Genomic DNA, 14,632 nt, shown 5'->3' with positions numbered 1-14,632 from the left:
TTGGACTTTCTCTGAACATCATTGTGTGTGTTTTGTTCACCTGAACCTCTTACAGTGAGTGTTTAATTCCCTTATAGCATAATGATTTTGATGGTTTTATTTAGCAGAGGGAACTCCACATATAAAAGCCTATGATGAAGAGAGTGTGGCCTCTCTGAGCACCACACAAGATGAGACACAAGACAGTTTCCAGATGAACAATGGGACACCAAATTCCAGTTATCTCCTACAAGGTGGATACATGTTGGCTGCATCCTACTGGCCAAAGGCAAGTTCATAATGCAACTTTGAAAACCAAAATAGCAGTTGAAGGCAGACTCTTAACATGAATGTTCGGTTAAATATGTTAGAACCAAGAAGCAGGGGAAATAGCTGCAGGATTTGAGCTTCAGGACCTTTTAGATATTATTATGTTGACTCCTGAAAGATGCATTTAAATCTAGATATTGACTTTCCATAATTTTTGAAGGTGAGCATAACTTTAATGTCACAGGTCCTTGGTACTTCGTGAAAAATGGCATTCAAAGTGTAAAAAGTTGGTTTATGTCAAATATAGGGGAGAATCTTGAACTCAGAAATAAAGTGTTTGCTTACAGAACTTGTAATTTTATCAGTCACAAGTTTTATTTGACAAATAACTGTGAAATGATCAGAAAATCCAGTTTTCTGTAGTTGTCATGTATTTAGCTGAGTTTATTGGGACTTGAGAACTGTGTCTTATGAAGGTGTGTAAAGTGTTATCTGTGTTTGGTGTCCAAAGGATGAGAATGAGGAGTTACATGGTTTTGGAAGCCAAAAGGAGACATGAATAATAGTCTGTAGATTTAGTTTTATAAATGCTATTTGCTGTATGTTATGCTGCTGCTCACAGGTTCAGATCCTGTTAGCAGTGAGTCAAAGCCAACATACAAATACTGCTTTGGTAGTTACCTTATCTTTCCTTTAAAGATCAGGGAGATAGTTTTTTTTTAGTCATTTGCTAGACCCTGTACAGATGAGAGAAATTGTATACTCGTTCTGAGGTACATAGTGACATTAAATGCAGAAGTGCTTTCGGAGATTCACAGCAAATCAGTACAAAGCAGGAACTTCAAAATCTTCAAGTCCAAGTCCAGTGATAAAAATGTTGTAATTTCTCTTTGTAGAATTAAGAGCTAATACATAAATGTAAGTGTTGGTAGGCATTTTGGTCTTACTAAACAATTTCCTCTCCTTTATAGGATCGAGTTATGATTAACAGGCTGGACAGCATTTGTCAGACAGTGTTGAAGGGTAAATGGCCTTCAGCCCGAAGGAGCTACGACAGCACAGCAGTGGCATCGTTCTACACCACCAAACTGCTGGACAGCTCAGGGGCAGCTGCTGAGTACAGTGAGCCCAGTGCACCCACACCCCCTCTGGCAGCTGTAAAAGAAGAATATGACCAATCACCCCAGCTGTCAAAGGTGAAGAAGCATGTACGAGAAAAGGAGTTTACAGTGAAAATCAATGACGTATGTTTATTTTTATTGCCCTAGGACCTGGTTGCGATTGCGGTGTGCGGCATGCTTTACCTGCAAGTGGCTGCCTGCTCTCACTCTCACTTCTTCACACACTTGTTTGTGGGTATTTGGGTCTGCTGCTTCTGGGCACTGAGTGTTTGGGGTTTGGGTTTGGTTTTTTGGGGAGGGGGTTCTTTTGTGGTTTTGTTTTATTGTTTTTGTTTGGTTTTTGTTTGGATTTTTTCGGAATTTTTTTATCCTAATTTGCATAAGCCACTGGAAGGAATCATTATTTTTTTCTCTGAATTCAATTTTTGCCGTACTGATACTTCCTCAGACAGCTGGTTTTATGCTGTTTCTAACACATCTGGTTAGTATAAAAAGGTATTTCTGCTGTTCAGTTTTTTTTAAACATCTCAACAAGTACTTTACTATTTCATGGTCTTTTAGAGGATTGCAGGAAATTCCTGGTTTTAAATGCAGACTAGAAGCTTCAAACATATTGTTTATCTGTAGTTTGAGAACTGTTGGTAGCACATAAAATAAGTGATTCTTTACTCTTGTAGTTGGGTCTAGGACTGGATTCAGGAGGTAAACACCTTACTAGTGTCTGGATTTTTCAGTTCAGATGACATTTCTGTTCAAATTCTGGTTTTACATGGAAGAGCAAGATTGTATAAGGTCTAACACAATGTTTTCATTCTTTCGCAATTCTGCTGGAATAACTGTATGCGAAAATCCTGATTATGAGGTAGTTCTTTCTGCTTCAGCAGAAGCTCTTCTAACCCTGGCATTTATTTAACAGGAAGGTGGTTTGAAATTGACTTTTCAGAAGCAGGGACTGTCTCAGAAAAGGCCATTTGAAAGCGAGGAGGGTGCATTGGGTCAGCAGCAATATCTGGCTCGGCTACGTGAACTCCAGAATGCTTCAGAAACCAGCCTTGTCAACTTCCCAAAATCACTTCCCAAATCAGGTACATAAAATATCAGAGAGCAGAAGGGTAGTCTGGTATTAAATCTTCTGGGTTCTTGTGTTGATGTCCAAGAATTGGCAGTGGAAAAGAGATGTTTGCAATGTTATTCTAAATTGCAGTCTGGATAAATCTCTCTAGTGTAGAGCCATTCTGCAGTTTGGAGCACCTGATACTTTTTCACAGTGTCAATTACTGTAATGTTCATTTATTAGAATGATGTTATTAGACACTGTAAACCCCCTCAAAAGAAGATTTTAATAGTTAATAATTCTGAAGTGAACCACTGTACATTGACAGTAATCACTCAGAACTTAATATGGCTACTTTGTAAGTAAATATGAAGAGTTCCAGATTTATGCCTCTGCCAATTTGGACTATTCATAATCTTCATATAAAGTGGCAGTGGAGGACAATAATCTAGAATCAATTTTTCGATTTATAGCCAGAAAGTTACAGCTTGTTTCATAAAAAGTAACAGTAGGTGTACTCTGAGAAATAAAAATGAGCCTAAAGTAAGGAGTTAACATTTGGATTAAAATATTAGAAATTATTAGAAATGGGTGCTTAATTTAGGCCAGCCTCTGCTTAAATTTTGCAGCAAACCATTGTGGTATTGCTAAACATTTTTTTAGGGATGACTGCCTCTTTGTGTACATGATATCAGCAGTTTTCAATGGCTGTCATCCCTGTACAGATTAATTTGGGGGGGGGGTGTGGAGGGGCAGTAATGAAATTTTCATTGTGAAGTGGCTTTCAGAGCCTGATATTCATGATGCTTTAAACAGTCATAAAACAAAGGGCAATTCATCTTAGCTGTTGCATGTAGAAATTGCACTCACACTAATTCAAATAATTTTATTTCCTTTTTTTTATTCAGACATGTTTCTCTTTATAAACAAGCATCTGACACAGGTTTTATTGTATCATTTATTAGGTACTTCCAGTCACTTAACAGCCAGTGCCAATGGAGTCATAGTTGACAGTCAGCCTGTAGTCAAAAAGAGACGAGGAAGAAGGAAGAATGTGGAGGGGGTTGATGTCCTCTTTATGAATAGAAATAAACAGCCTAACCATGTAAGTAAACTTGATTTTGTATCCAAAAAAATAAGATCAAAATTATTATTATTAGTGCCTTAACTGAGCATAACCAGCTGTCCCTGTTTCACAAAAGCTTGTTGTCAAAACTTTTGGGTTTGGGATATTTTTTGCTGGTAGTTTATGATTACACAGATGACAAGTGGTGGAGTGTCATTAAATATTGGATATATATAATATCAATAACTGCTTTTAAAATGTAACTTTAATTTTGGTGAACTTTAACAGTGTATTATTAAAAATTTGTGGCTTGACATAACAACACTTGAACATGCCTTCCTTTAACATTTGTTATGGGGCCTAATGTGGCAGTGATTTGAGGGATTTCTGTGGCATGAGCAGTCCTCAAGTCCGTGAGTGTGTTCTGCAGAAGTGTGGCTTTCATTGGACCCATACATGAAACAATTGTAATGGTTTGTTTTCAGTGCAGTAAATCAGATGTTTTTAATTTCTCCAGGTTAATCCAGGTATTAACTCCTGCCAGGTTGCTGCAGGAATAAACCCAGCACTCACTTACACACAGTCCCAAGGCATGCTCGATGCAGAGAGCCCAGTTCCTGTTATTAACCTGAAAGATGGAACAAGGCTTGCAGGTGATGATGCCCCTAAAAGAAAAGACTTAGAAAGGTGGCTTAAAGAACATCCTGGATATGTTGAAGATTCAGGAGCTTGTATTCCTGTGAGTATTTCTTTCGCCTCTCCCCAGCTAAATAGTAAAATACTTCGCATATGATGTATTTGGGTTTGTATTCTGTGTTACAGGGAATTATTTCCTTGTTCTTCTGTTCCACATAGGAAAAGGAAAATGTCCATTTCTTTTAACAGTGTGAGGTCTGCAAGCCCTCCTTTTGTCTCACAAATACAATTGCCAAGAAAAGCAATACTAAATCAAGACATTTGATCTTTGTATTATTTCACTTACAATTTAAAACATTATCTAGGGTAAGAAAACTCATATTACTATGATAATGATCTGAGCTGAAAATGTGTAACAGCATATTTAGTGATGTGCAAGAGGATTAAAGAACTTACTGTGGAATGTATCTCATATCTACAGTACAGTGTTGTGGTAGTGGTGTATGATCTTCTCATACTGTTGCTTCTGAATCTGAGATTTTACATTGAGTTGATGTTTAGCAGAACGTAAGAAAATCATATGTGTGATATCTAGAGTAACAACCTTACTTCTCCATGAAGATAATACAAAACAGCAGCAGTCTTTCAGATAGTTAATGCACTGTTAAAACCTGAAAAATTTGTAAAGTAATGGGCAGAGGCATCAGAGAGATGATGTAGTGCTGTTTACTGGGATGCTTATTAAATGGTTGTGATTAGTAAACAGGTACTGTTACTAAACTAATTCTGAAGTTGGTTTTGAATTAATGCCTGACTCCAGAGAATGCACAGAGATCTTCCTGTTTTTAAAGCAGTTATATCAGAAAGATAATTGGCTTTTTAATTCCTTTATAACAGAGGATGCAGCTGCACGATGGGAGGCCCAAACAAAAAAGACACCGTTGTCGAAACCCCAATAAACTGGATGTTAACAGTTTAACTGGTGAAGAACGTGTTCAGCTCATAAATAGAAGAAATGCAAGAAAGGTATTCATGATACTGTTCCCATTCTGATACTCCCCAAATGAAAGGTTACTCCAGATGAAGAACTTGATACACTACGGTCACTAAAATTTTCCCAGTATACAAACGAAAGGTTTCTGTTTTAAAGTTTTGGCAGTTTTTTTAAGTTTTAAAGTCAATTAAAATCTTATAGTAAATTTTTTTGCAACTGTGAAAATATGTAAGGTACACATAGAAACATAGCCATGGTTTATAGATCACTTGGTATGATGCAGTGTTTGTGCCATTGACTCAGACAGAGGCAAGGCCACTAAAATACATGTTTAAAATATATGATCAAAGTGGCAACTTCATCAAAAGTTTTGAGATTTTTTTGTAGTCTTCTTATTACTATTTTTGACACAATTAAAATTGTATTGGGTAGTATATCTGGCATAGAAACTTATCCTTTGGAACTGAGGAAATCCTATGTACTAGATTATTTTGCTTTTTTCACTAATGTCTGGCATTTGCCCTTTATGGATCCACCAGTAGGTATGTCAGTCACATTTCTAGGTGGAATGTTAGGGGAACAGGAGAACAAAAGGAGAAGGGGAATTCTTGTGTGAAAAGGCAGCAGTAGGAGATATGAGAGAATTTGAATTTAATTGAATTTTTGTACCGGCGGTCAAAGTTTGGGAACAGCACAACACATTTGAATAGGCTCTGGGGGAAGCTAAAGGCAATTATCAAGAAAAGTGTGCAGAACATTACTGGTGTCTGTTGAGCAGATCTGGCCAGATGTGTGTGATGTGTCTTTGAATGTCAGTGTAGCACCAGAGCAGCAGTCCAGGGGGAATCCTTGAGCTGTTGTGTCCATGTATAGTGCGTTTTCCCTTCTCTTGTGGCACTGCTAGGTTCTCTTTTTGTTAGAGCAGCTACAAGGGAAACAGGATGGGTTTTTTCATATGCTGCTATATTAAGGTCAGGAGCTTTGTCCATCTGTACAGGAGAGTGAGGCAGAATTTGAGTCTTTAATCTCTTCAGTGTATTGAGACAGCTGCTCTGAAGGAGAAGCAGAATGGTTGTGAGTCTCTTGAAACTGGCATCCATGGCTGCTCTTCAAAAGCTGTGCCCTGAGGGGTCTTGTCAAAGTTGAGGATCAAGGAGTGAGAGATCTGATCTCAGTTAACTGTGAAAACCTGTGTTTTCGTGATGGCTTTTTTTCCCTTCAAATTTCCCTTCCATAGTTTGTACTTGGATGCTTTGTTAATCTCAGTTTTTCCATGTATAAGTTGTCACAAATTTCTCTGTATCACCGAACTAGTTTTTTTCAATTTTTTTTTTAGTTCTGTAGTACTTTGAGTAGCAGGCAGTGAAGGACCAAAAGTAGTCTAGAAAATGTGAGTTTAAGTTGCAGTTTATAGAGAAAGTTAAGCAGAAACTGGAAATTCTTTTTTCTTTCTGGATCTGAATAATACCTCTCATTAATTTAATAGCTTACTTTCCTACTTATATGCTTTTATTAGGATATGCTGTTTAGTAATTTTAACTTGACCTTTTTTGCATGAAAAAAACCTCAAGAACTTAATTCATGATGGCAGAGCCTCTTAAAAGTATTTTTAGAAGTTGACTGAGATGAGAGAATAGGATTTATGTATTGAATAAAGGAAAAGTTTAACAGGGTTGTACGTACCACTTTCTTGGTAATATGTGGACCACTTTCTCTGTTCATGTGGTTGTTCTTCCCTTCATTGCCTATCTAAATAAAAATTAAATATTAAACATTAGTGGGAGTGTAAAATATTGAAGTCTCAAACTGAGTTCGATAGATGAGTTTGAGTTTAGTAGATTTGGAACAAATCATGTACACATCTATCAACAGCAGTCAGCCAAAAGCTGCATCATGCTCCATGATAGTCTGAAGTGAGGCTTTATTCATACTATTATTTAAAAGGTAAAAATGAAACAATATCAGGTATTAATGTTGCTTTCTTTCTTATCAGCTGTCATGTATTCACTGACTTCTATCTTCTGCTTCTCAGGTTGGGGGTGCATTTGCTCCCCCTCTGAAGGATTTGTGCAGGTTCTTGAAAGAAAATCCAGAGTATGGAGTGGCTCCTGAGTGGGGAGAAGTTGTAAAACAGTCTGTGAGTATTTGCAGAATAAGATAAGCATGACATGAAATGTATCTGAAGGGAAACAAAGCAAACAGGAAAAAAAATGCATGCCAAGGGGTGTGATTTTCATTTCTGGTGTTACATTAATAGCAAACATAGTTCAGTGTCAGCTTTCTGCCAGCTTAGTTCAGTAAATGCTTTGCTGGCAAAGCTGGAGTAGGGGTGGAACAGTGACTGGCAACCACAAACTAGAGATTTTATTGAAGATGCTGTACTGTGACTTTTCATGTCTTAAATATAGCCCAGTGGCTTTTACGAAAGATATTAGTCAAGAAATCATTTAAGAATGAGAATATTTTCTCTAAAGTTCCAGTTGGGGAAAAAAAAGGGTTAATTTGAAATATTTATTTTACTTTTAATGTGCACCTTTGAGAAACTAGGCTAGTGAGGATACTATGGTTAGTCTTACCTTGAAGATAAGGACATATTTTGAACTTCAAAAAGTTGTGTTGTAGTGTATACCTCTGAATAGAGGTATAAATAATAGCAGAATTACTTTGAGAAAGTAGTGGTTATGCACATAGAGAAGAGCAGAACTTGAGATCTGAATTCCTCTAGTTGTACTAAGCTAATATAAATTAGAGTTATTTGCTGGGGGAAAAAGGTAGCTGTACTATGGTGTTGAGTAATATTTGATCTTATCATTGCCATTTTAAAAAGGAAATTTCAAACCTATGCATTTTGAAGGGAATCTTGGTATTCGTTGCAATTCTTTTTTGTTAGGAGGTCTTAAAGTGGTGAAATAATACTGTACAAATCCTAAATAGAAGTACTGTGAATTTAATTTAAATTCAAGTTGAGTCTTTATTCTTCAGTTTATGGATGAGATGAAATATGAGGACATTAAAGAGACACTAGCAAAAATAAAAAGGGCTCAGAGATTGTTGGTCTGTGTGCAATCACATACATTTCACTTTAAATTGAAAACTAATTAAACTGTCAAGTGATTGCCGTGTGATAATATTTCAAAGCAATGCTGGTTTAGATCTTAGACTGAGCTTGCTCCTATAATTAGCAGTATTTTGCTTGATGTGCCAGGAAGCCATGAAGGGTGAGTTAGCAGAGGGTGTGAGAAGATCCGTGTGTAGCCCTCACAGTGGAGATGGGCCTTTAGATGTTTGGGGTGTGGTAGCTCAAAGTCACCTCGGATGCCAGGGAGTTGTCTGGAGCTCAGGCCTTTGACACCGTTCCGTACACTTGAGTCCTGTTTGCTTTTCCTTTGCCATCTTGAAGCTCCCAAAATACACTAAAGTGCCCCTGTGTCTCTCCCAGGGCTTCCTCCCCGAGGGAATGTTTGACCGCATCCTGACGGGCCCGGTGGTGCGGGAAGAGGTGAGCCGGAGGGGGAGGCGCCCCAAGAGCGAGATCGCCAAGGCCACGGCGGCTGCGGCGGCCGCCTCCGCCGCCAGCGTCCCCGTCAGCCCCCTGCTCGCCAACGGGCTGCTCCCGGGCGTGGACCTGCCCAGCCTGCAGGCCTTGCAGCAGAACCTGCAGAACCTGCAGTCGCTGCAGGTGACGGCGGGATTGATGGGAATGCCGGCCGGCCTAGCTGCCGGAGGAGAGGCCAAGAACGTGGCTGCCATGTTCCCCATGCTGCTGTCAGGGATGGCTGGATTACCAAACCTGCTGGGCATGGGAGGACTCCTGACAAAGTCAACAGAATCCGTTTCGGAGGAGAAAAAGGGAAACGAGTCAAAGGACACGGATACAAAGAAAGAAAGGACAGAAGACCAAAATACGGATACTGGTGGTGAAAACTCTGTTTCGAGTTCTCCTTCAACATCCTCTGCCGCTGCAGCTGCCAATCCTCTCTCTCTTAACCCTTTACTTTTGTCCAACATACTTTACCCAGGGATGCTTCTCACTCCAGGCCTTAATCTTCATATCCCAGCTTTGTCTCAGTCTAATATTTTTGATGTACAGAACAGTGAAAGCAATGACACAGGCTCAGCCAAGCCCACAGAAGAAAAGGAGGAAAATTCTAGGGTTAGAGATCAGGAAGACAAAGGGGGAACAGAGCCAAGCTCTCACAACGAAAACAGCACAGATGAGGGTTCAGAGAAAGCAGATGCTTCATCTGGATCCGACAGTACATCATCTTCATCTGAGGATTCGGATTCGAGCGATGAAGACTGACCCCAGACTCTGCACTTAAATTATAAACTGATTTTGAATTTATTCTTTAATTATTTCATTGTAAATAACCCAGTGTTGAGTGCATCAATGATTTACTGACCGAACATTTCAGTATTTGTTTAGAAGTGCAAACTGCTTTCAGAGACGTTTTGCATGTAATATTTCTTGAAGTTCATAAGTTTCTGAACTTGTATGTACTATCAAATACACAATGGTGTAAAATTACAACAAAAGGCATTATAATTTTGTTGGGGGGTTAATTTTATGAAAATAATGCTCAAGTAAGAGCTGTATATTTAATATATTTGCAGTGAACACAGAATACTTTATGCATATTATTGATTTAATTTGAATATAGTTTTACAGCCTCCTTGACACTTATAATTTACAGATCAAAACTCAGCAATAATTTGGGCAGCTAATGAATGTCATGAAAGCTGTAGAATCTACATCACCATCCATTGCTTTAATTACATGAAAATGCTCTAGTGTTGTGATGCACTGCTGTTTCCAATTCAGGTACAAGTGTGTTTAAAAGAAGATAAATTTTTCCCAATCAGCCAATTAAACTGGCTACCTGTTACCTCAGCTGAGTTAGTTTAGGAAGTTTACATTGGTTTCTATTACTTGTTTTCAGGTTTTGTTTTGTTTTTTAAAGACATCCTGTATAGCATGTTAAAATCTGAGTTACTTGAGATAAGACTGTTGGGGTTTTCTTTCCCCCTTGTTGCAGCTGTTCTCTTTGACAGCAGGAAGGGGAAATTAAAGCAAAAACTGTCTTATCTCATGCTACCTGGCACCATGTAGGTCTGTTTAGTTTACACCTTGCAAAGTTTTGGGCTCCCTCTGCAGAATTAAAAGTCCCAAAATGAGGAGTAGTTTCCTCAAAACTCAGAAGAGGCAAACTGTCATAAAGTGCCACTGAAAAGACCTTTCAACACTGCATAATTCATGTAAAAATTGTTTGTTTGCTTTGTTTGTGTAGATTTCTATTTGTGTTTTATGTCATAAACCTCCTGGAGTTCCCAGTTAATAATGGTAAATAGAGTACAGATAGTTTTGAACTCCTTTTGAGTTTAAACTTCTCTGCAGATTTTAATCTGACTAAATATTAAATTTATTATCCAAAATCATTATTGGGATATCACTTCATATATTATGCTGAGTTACCCACTAAAGAAAAAAGCACTTTGAATAGTAAGGAAGACAAATTATTCCTAGAAACCACAGTAACAGGGCATAAGGCATCTGTTTTAAGTCCAAATCCTTAGAACCCTTTACTATATAAAATCTGTCTAAGATTTGATGTGTGATATGATTCCTCCTTCTTCTTAAGCTGCTATTACTCTGACACGGTCGAGGCCCAGATTCACATTTACAGAACTTCTGAACTGACTGAGACTTCAGTTGACCTTGGTTACATCATTTGCGGTCCAAGAATAGGCAAGTGTTAAGAGAAAATAGATACAGGTACTAGTGAAAGTCATGGAAAAAGCTTTACAAAGGGATAAATTTAAAAATAAAAAACAAAAACTGTATATTTTGATATAGTTCTGTTGCTTGCTTGTACAGTAAAACAACTGTGTTGTTTTTTATCAAGAACTTTACCAATGAAATATAAGTTTCTATGTGCAAATTAAATAGCCCCATGATTAGAAACAGTATTAGATGTAATTACACAATTATACAAGTACCATTTGGATTGTGCTGGTTACGTATTTTCCCAGATAGTATTCTGATTTTTGGCCCTTCATGCAGTGTCTTAGCAATAGTGAAAATCAAAAACTGCCAAGAGAAGGGGGTAGCCAATTCTTCATCATTAAAATAAAAAGTATTTCATATTAAATATTTTGCCCTTTGTAATATAGCACTTTTATTTAACTAGGATGCATCTATGAAATAGCCAAAGTTTTACAAGCAGTTACTAACTTCGTTTGCTGATGGAGTATGTCAACAATACCATCACTTCCCACCCTTCCCCCACAAAACAAGTCCTAAATCTTGTGGCTAAAACCTAATTTATATCAGATTTATGAAATAAAGTATTTTCCTATTATGGTCAAGTAAGTTTGGTTACTGTTCTAGTGATTCTTTCTATGTAATAAGGCAATTACAGTTTCAAGTAATGAAGGCTGGTGTAGACTTGAACATAATTATATTTGGGTTATTTTTCATCAGTTTGATCCAGAGGGGGAAAAAGTGTCCCACTATCAGCTAAACTATATGCAAATATGGTTGTATAAAGTTAAGGGTTATAAGGAAACCTCAGTAGAATTACACTAATACTGAAGTTAAAATGAAAAGGATATCCAAGGTGATGATAAAGTGTGTGTTGGTAGTTACTAAAAAAAAAACCTTAGCTGTTATTGCCTTGTATTTCTATCCCTTGTTTCAGGCTTCATGATCCAAGTCTTAGTCCAGGTTTTTTTTGGACATTTGCAATATTTGCCAGTTGTGTTCTGTGTAGTCTGAATTTGCTTTCTGTAGTTGAACAAGCGTCTTAAAAAGTCATTTGTAATTTATTGAATTACTTTCTATGATGTTCTATAGAGCAAATGGAAGTTTAATTATTTTTTATTAAACATATTCTTTGACTACCCGTGATGTCTGCCTCAGTATGTGAAAGTAATGCTGTGTAAGGATTAAACATGGATCTTCCAGGAGCAAAACTCAAGTTTCAGTGCTAAGTTTTAAAACTGAAATTATTCTTAAGATCTTTAAAACCCTGCAAACAAGCAAAGGACATAACACTCACACCTACTGCCCAAGACCATGGTTTACTCCTACAGAATTTTACTGGGAATCAATTGCCTCTAATTCTCTTGTCTTACAATCAAAACCAGCTGTTTTTCCCACCCTACTTATGGTTAGAAAATAATGTATGGTCTAGGTTCTGGTCCAAAAGTTACCTTAATTTAAATAAGCATCTTGGCAGTGAAGTAAGTACCTTTTCAGTCTTCTTTTAAAAAAAAAACTTTGCATTACTTTCCACATATTTATTAAAACTTCTAATTGTGCACACAGCACTTAACTATTGCATGTATTTCACACAGGGCACGGATGTTTCTCCTGAATCCGAGTTGTCTCCTGCTTGTCTGGTGCCACCTTGTTTTAACCTGGCATTGCATTTGAATGATTCAATGGTATCCTTATTTATTTCAGCCTGAATTTTGTCTTCATATCCTCATCATCCTTTTTGAGCTTCTTCTGCAGATCTGTACACAGGTGATAAAAGTTCACATATACATGAGCTCTGGTCTCAACTTCTCTGTTTCTTTTTCTCCTTGAAAGTCCTGCAAAATCTCTTTAACAGTATTTTTTAAAATCAGCTTTAGAATCCAGTCTTCTTGGTCTATAAATTAAAATACAAGGATCTATTTTTCAATGGAACTATTCCTGAGGGACAGGTGTTCTAGGCACTATAATGGTGGTTAGTTTCTGGCACTTCTTTGAAGTTTTTCCGAACAGTATGTGGGGTATGATGATTAGATAAGACACTAAACAAGGTGTACAGAGCAAAGTCCTGTCCTATTTGTTTCATTTTGTCTCTGAGAAAATTATTTGTGCCATGTTATTTAGTAATACATTTTTCATGGATTGCTCAGTGTGACAGTGCTGATCACCCATTAAAATGAGGTTTGATGAAGATGTAATTCAAGCTGTAGTGAGATGAAATGTGCCTGGTATTCAAGGCTAATATAAAGAGATGTACACAGTAGTGTTATATTAACTTATTTGTGATGTGCAAAGTTACTAACAGCTAGTTTTATAAGCAGTTTCTGATCTAGTTCTATTACACCTATAATTACCTTCCACACGAGCAGGCTGTTTCAGTGCAGTGTACACTGCTGTAGCTGACCAACACTGAAAATTATACATTTGTATGTTGTTGGGACCTTGGGCTGGTGGTGTTGTCTGTAGAGCAGACTAATTGTACTGGTGTAGCCACAGGAGTTTACAAAATAACTGCCCTGGCTTATCTAAGTGTCCCTAATGTTACACAAACAGGCAATATAATTTCTTTGTTACATTTAGAGGAAAAGGAAATAAAGATAACAGTTTTCCAAGTTCTTTTTATGATTTTTTTATTGAATGCTGCCTCCTTTCAGGTTCTTTCATGCAAGGAAGGAGGGAAAATGCAATGCCCACGATCCTTCATGAAGTTAAACTGGAAAATGAGGACTTGTTTGCTCTGCCTCCTGTGTTCCAGTGTGAACGAGACCTGACAGTGCACAATTCTCATTAGCGTTCCAGGTAAGGTCTCATGAATAAAAGGGAGGCTGGCTTGGGAAGTTCTTGGGATCCTAATGTCATATAGAGTTTCATCATCTAGAGAGATGAGAGTGCACTCTCTAGGGCTCACCAAAACTGGTAATAGTCCTCACACTTTTTTTCTGCTCTCTGATGATACAAGCATTTGATTAGGGAACTGCCATGTCAGATCCTCTGCTTGACAGTGTTTGACCTCAGTGTAGCAGGGGGCACGAGCATGTTCATGGGGAAAATTTCTGAGGCTACAGGACAGTAAAAAAATGTATGTTATTGGGGGTAGCCAAGCAGCTGTGAGGGACTTGGGCTGAGAGGGTTTGTGGCTGTAATTTGTCATACTGGTAGATCTAGCATGGAGTCCAGTAGTTGAAATTATTCAGATAATTAACATGCCATATGAGAATGACTCTTTATTATTCTTGCATCTTTTTAATGGGGGAGGAACAGGAGGGAAAAAGGGGAGAAGTGGAGGAACAAGTGATGCTACGTCCTCAGGGATAAAAAAGATTTCACTAAAATGTTTCCTACCTGAATTTTCAGTACACTGTTAAATGAAAACTTTAAAAAAAAATTCCTACACAAAAGAAGTTAACCCTATTATTTACAAAGTCTGGAAGCATGAAACCACAGGGAAGCATTCAGGTGTGATCACAGCATAATAACCTTCCCTTTTAACCTCAGCTTTATCTTTCAATATTGTGAGGGTTTGTTCTTTTTTTAATATGAAAGAATTTACAGAGTAGATGAATATTTCTCAGTATAAATTAAATGCTGTAATAAGTTATTGCTGGTTTGTGTTTTAGTAGATACTGTAAATTTATCTAAACAGAAAAGGCCCTGTGTCATTTATATAGTCTTCTGGGTGGCAGAGAGCTTCCCATCAATGCTCTGCATAGCTCAGAGTAGGACTTGGCCTCGCTGCAAAGTTCACAGCTCCTCT

The 14,632-nt window shown here is 37.6% G+C and overlaps 1 protein-coding gene across 8 annotated transcripts in view; it reads left to right on the top strand.

Moving 5' to 3' along the window:
• CHD9 (chromodomain helicase DNA binding protein 9) overlaps positions 1 to 12,022 on the top strand; it is an 85,140-nt gene extending 73,118 nt beyond the window's left edge. For 5 of the 8 annotated variants that reach the window (XM_015639770.3, XM_015639769.2, XM_015639773.2 and 2 more), the window contains 8 exons: positions 105 to 268; positions 1,221 to 1,493; positions 2,287 to 2,455; positions 3,390 to 3,529; positions 4,008 to 4,229; positions 5,024 to 5,152; positions 7,153 to 7,257; positions 8,560 to 12,022. In XM_015639770.3, the coding sequence (XP_015495256.1) occupies positions 105 to 268; positions 1,221 to 1,493; positions 2,287 to 2,455; positions 3,390 to 3,529; positions 4,008 to 4,229; positions 5,024 to 5,152; positions 7,153 to 7,257; positions 8,560 to 9,423 (2,066 nt within the window). In that variant the 3' untranslated portion in view covers positions 9,424 to 12,022. The remainder of the gene's footprint in view (positions 1 to 104; positions 269 to 1,220; positions 1,494 to 2,286; positions 2,456 to 3,389; positions 3,530 to 4,007; positions 4,230 to 5,023; positions 5,153 to 7,152; positions 7,258 to 8,559) is intronic. The other 3 variants (XM_015639771.3, XM_015639774.2, XM_015639772.2) reach the window with 2 other exon arrangements.
• The last annotated feature ends 2,610 nt before the right edge of the window (positions 12,023 to 14,632 follow it).

This window comes from Parus major, chromosome 11, assembly GCF_001522545.3.
Source record: "Parus major isolate Abel chromosome 11, Parus_major1.1, whole genome shotgun sequence".
NCBI lineage: Eukaryota > Metazoa > Chordata > Aves > Passeriformes > Paridae > Parus > Parus major.
This window is presented reverse-complemented; position numbering and strand designations above follow the sequence as displayed.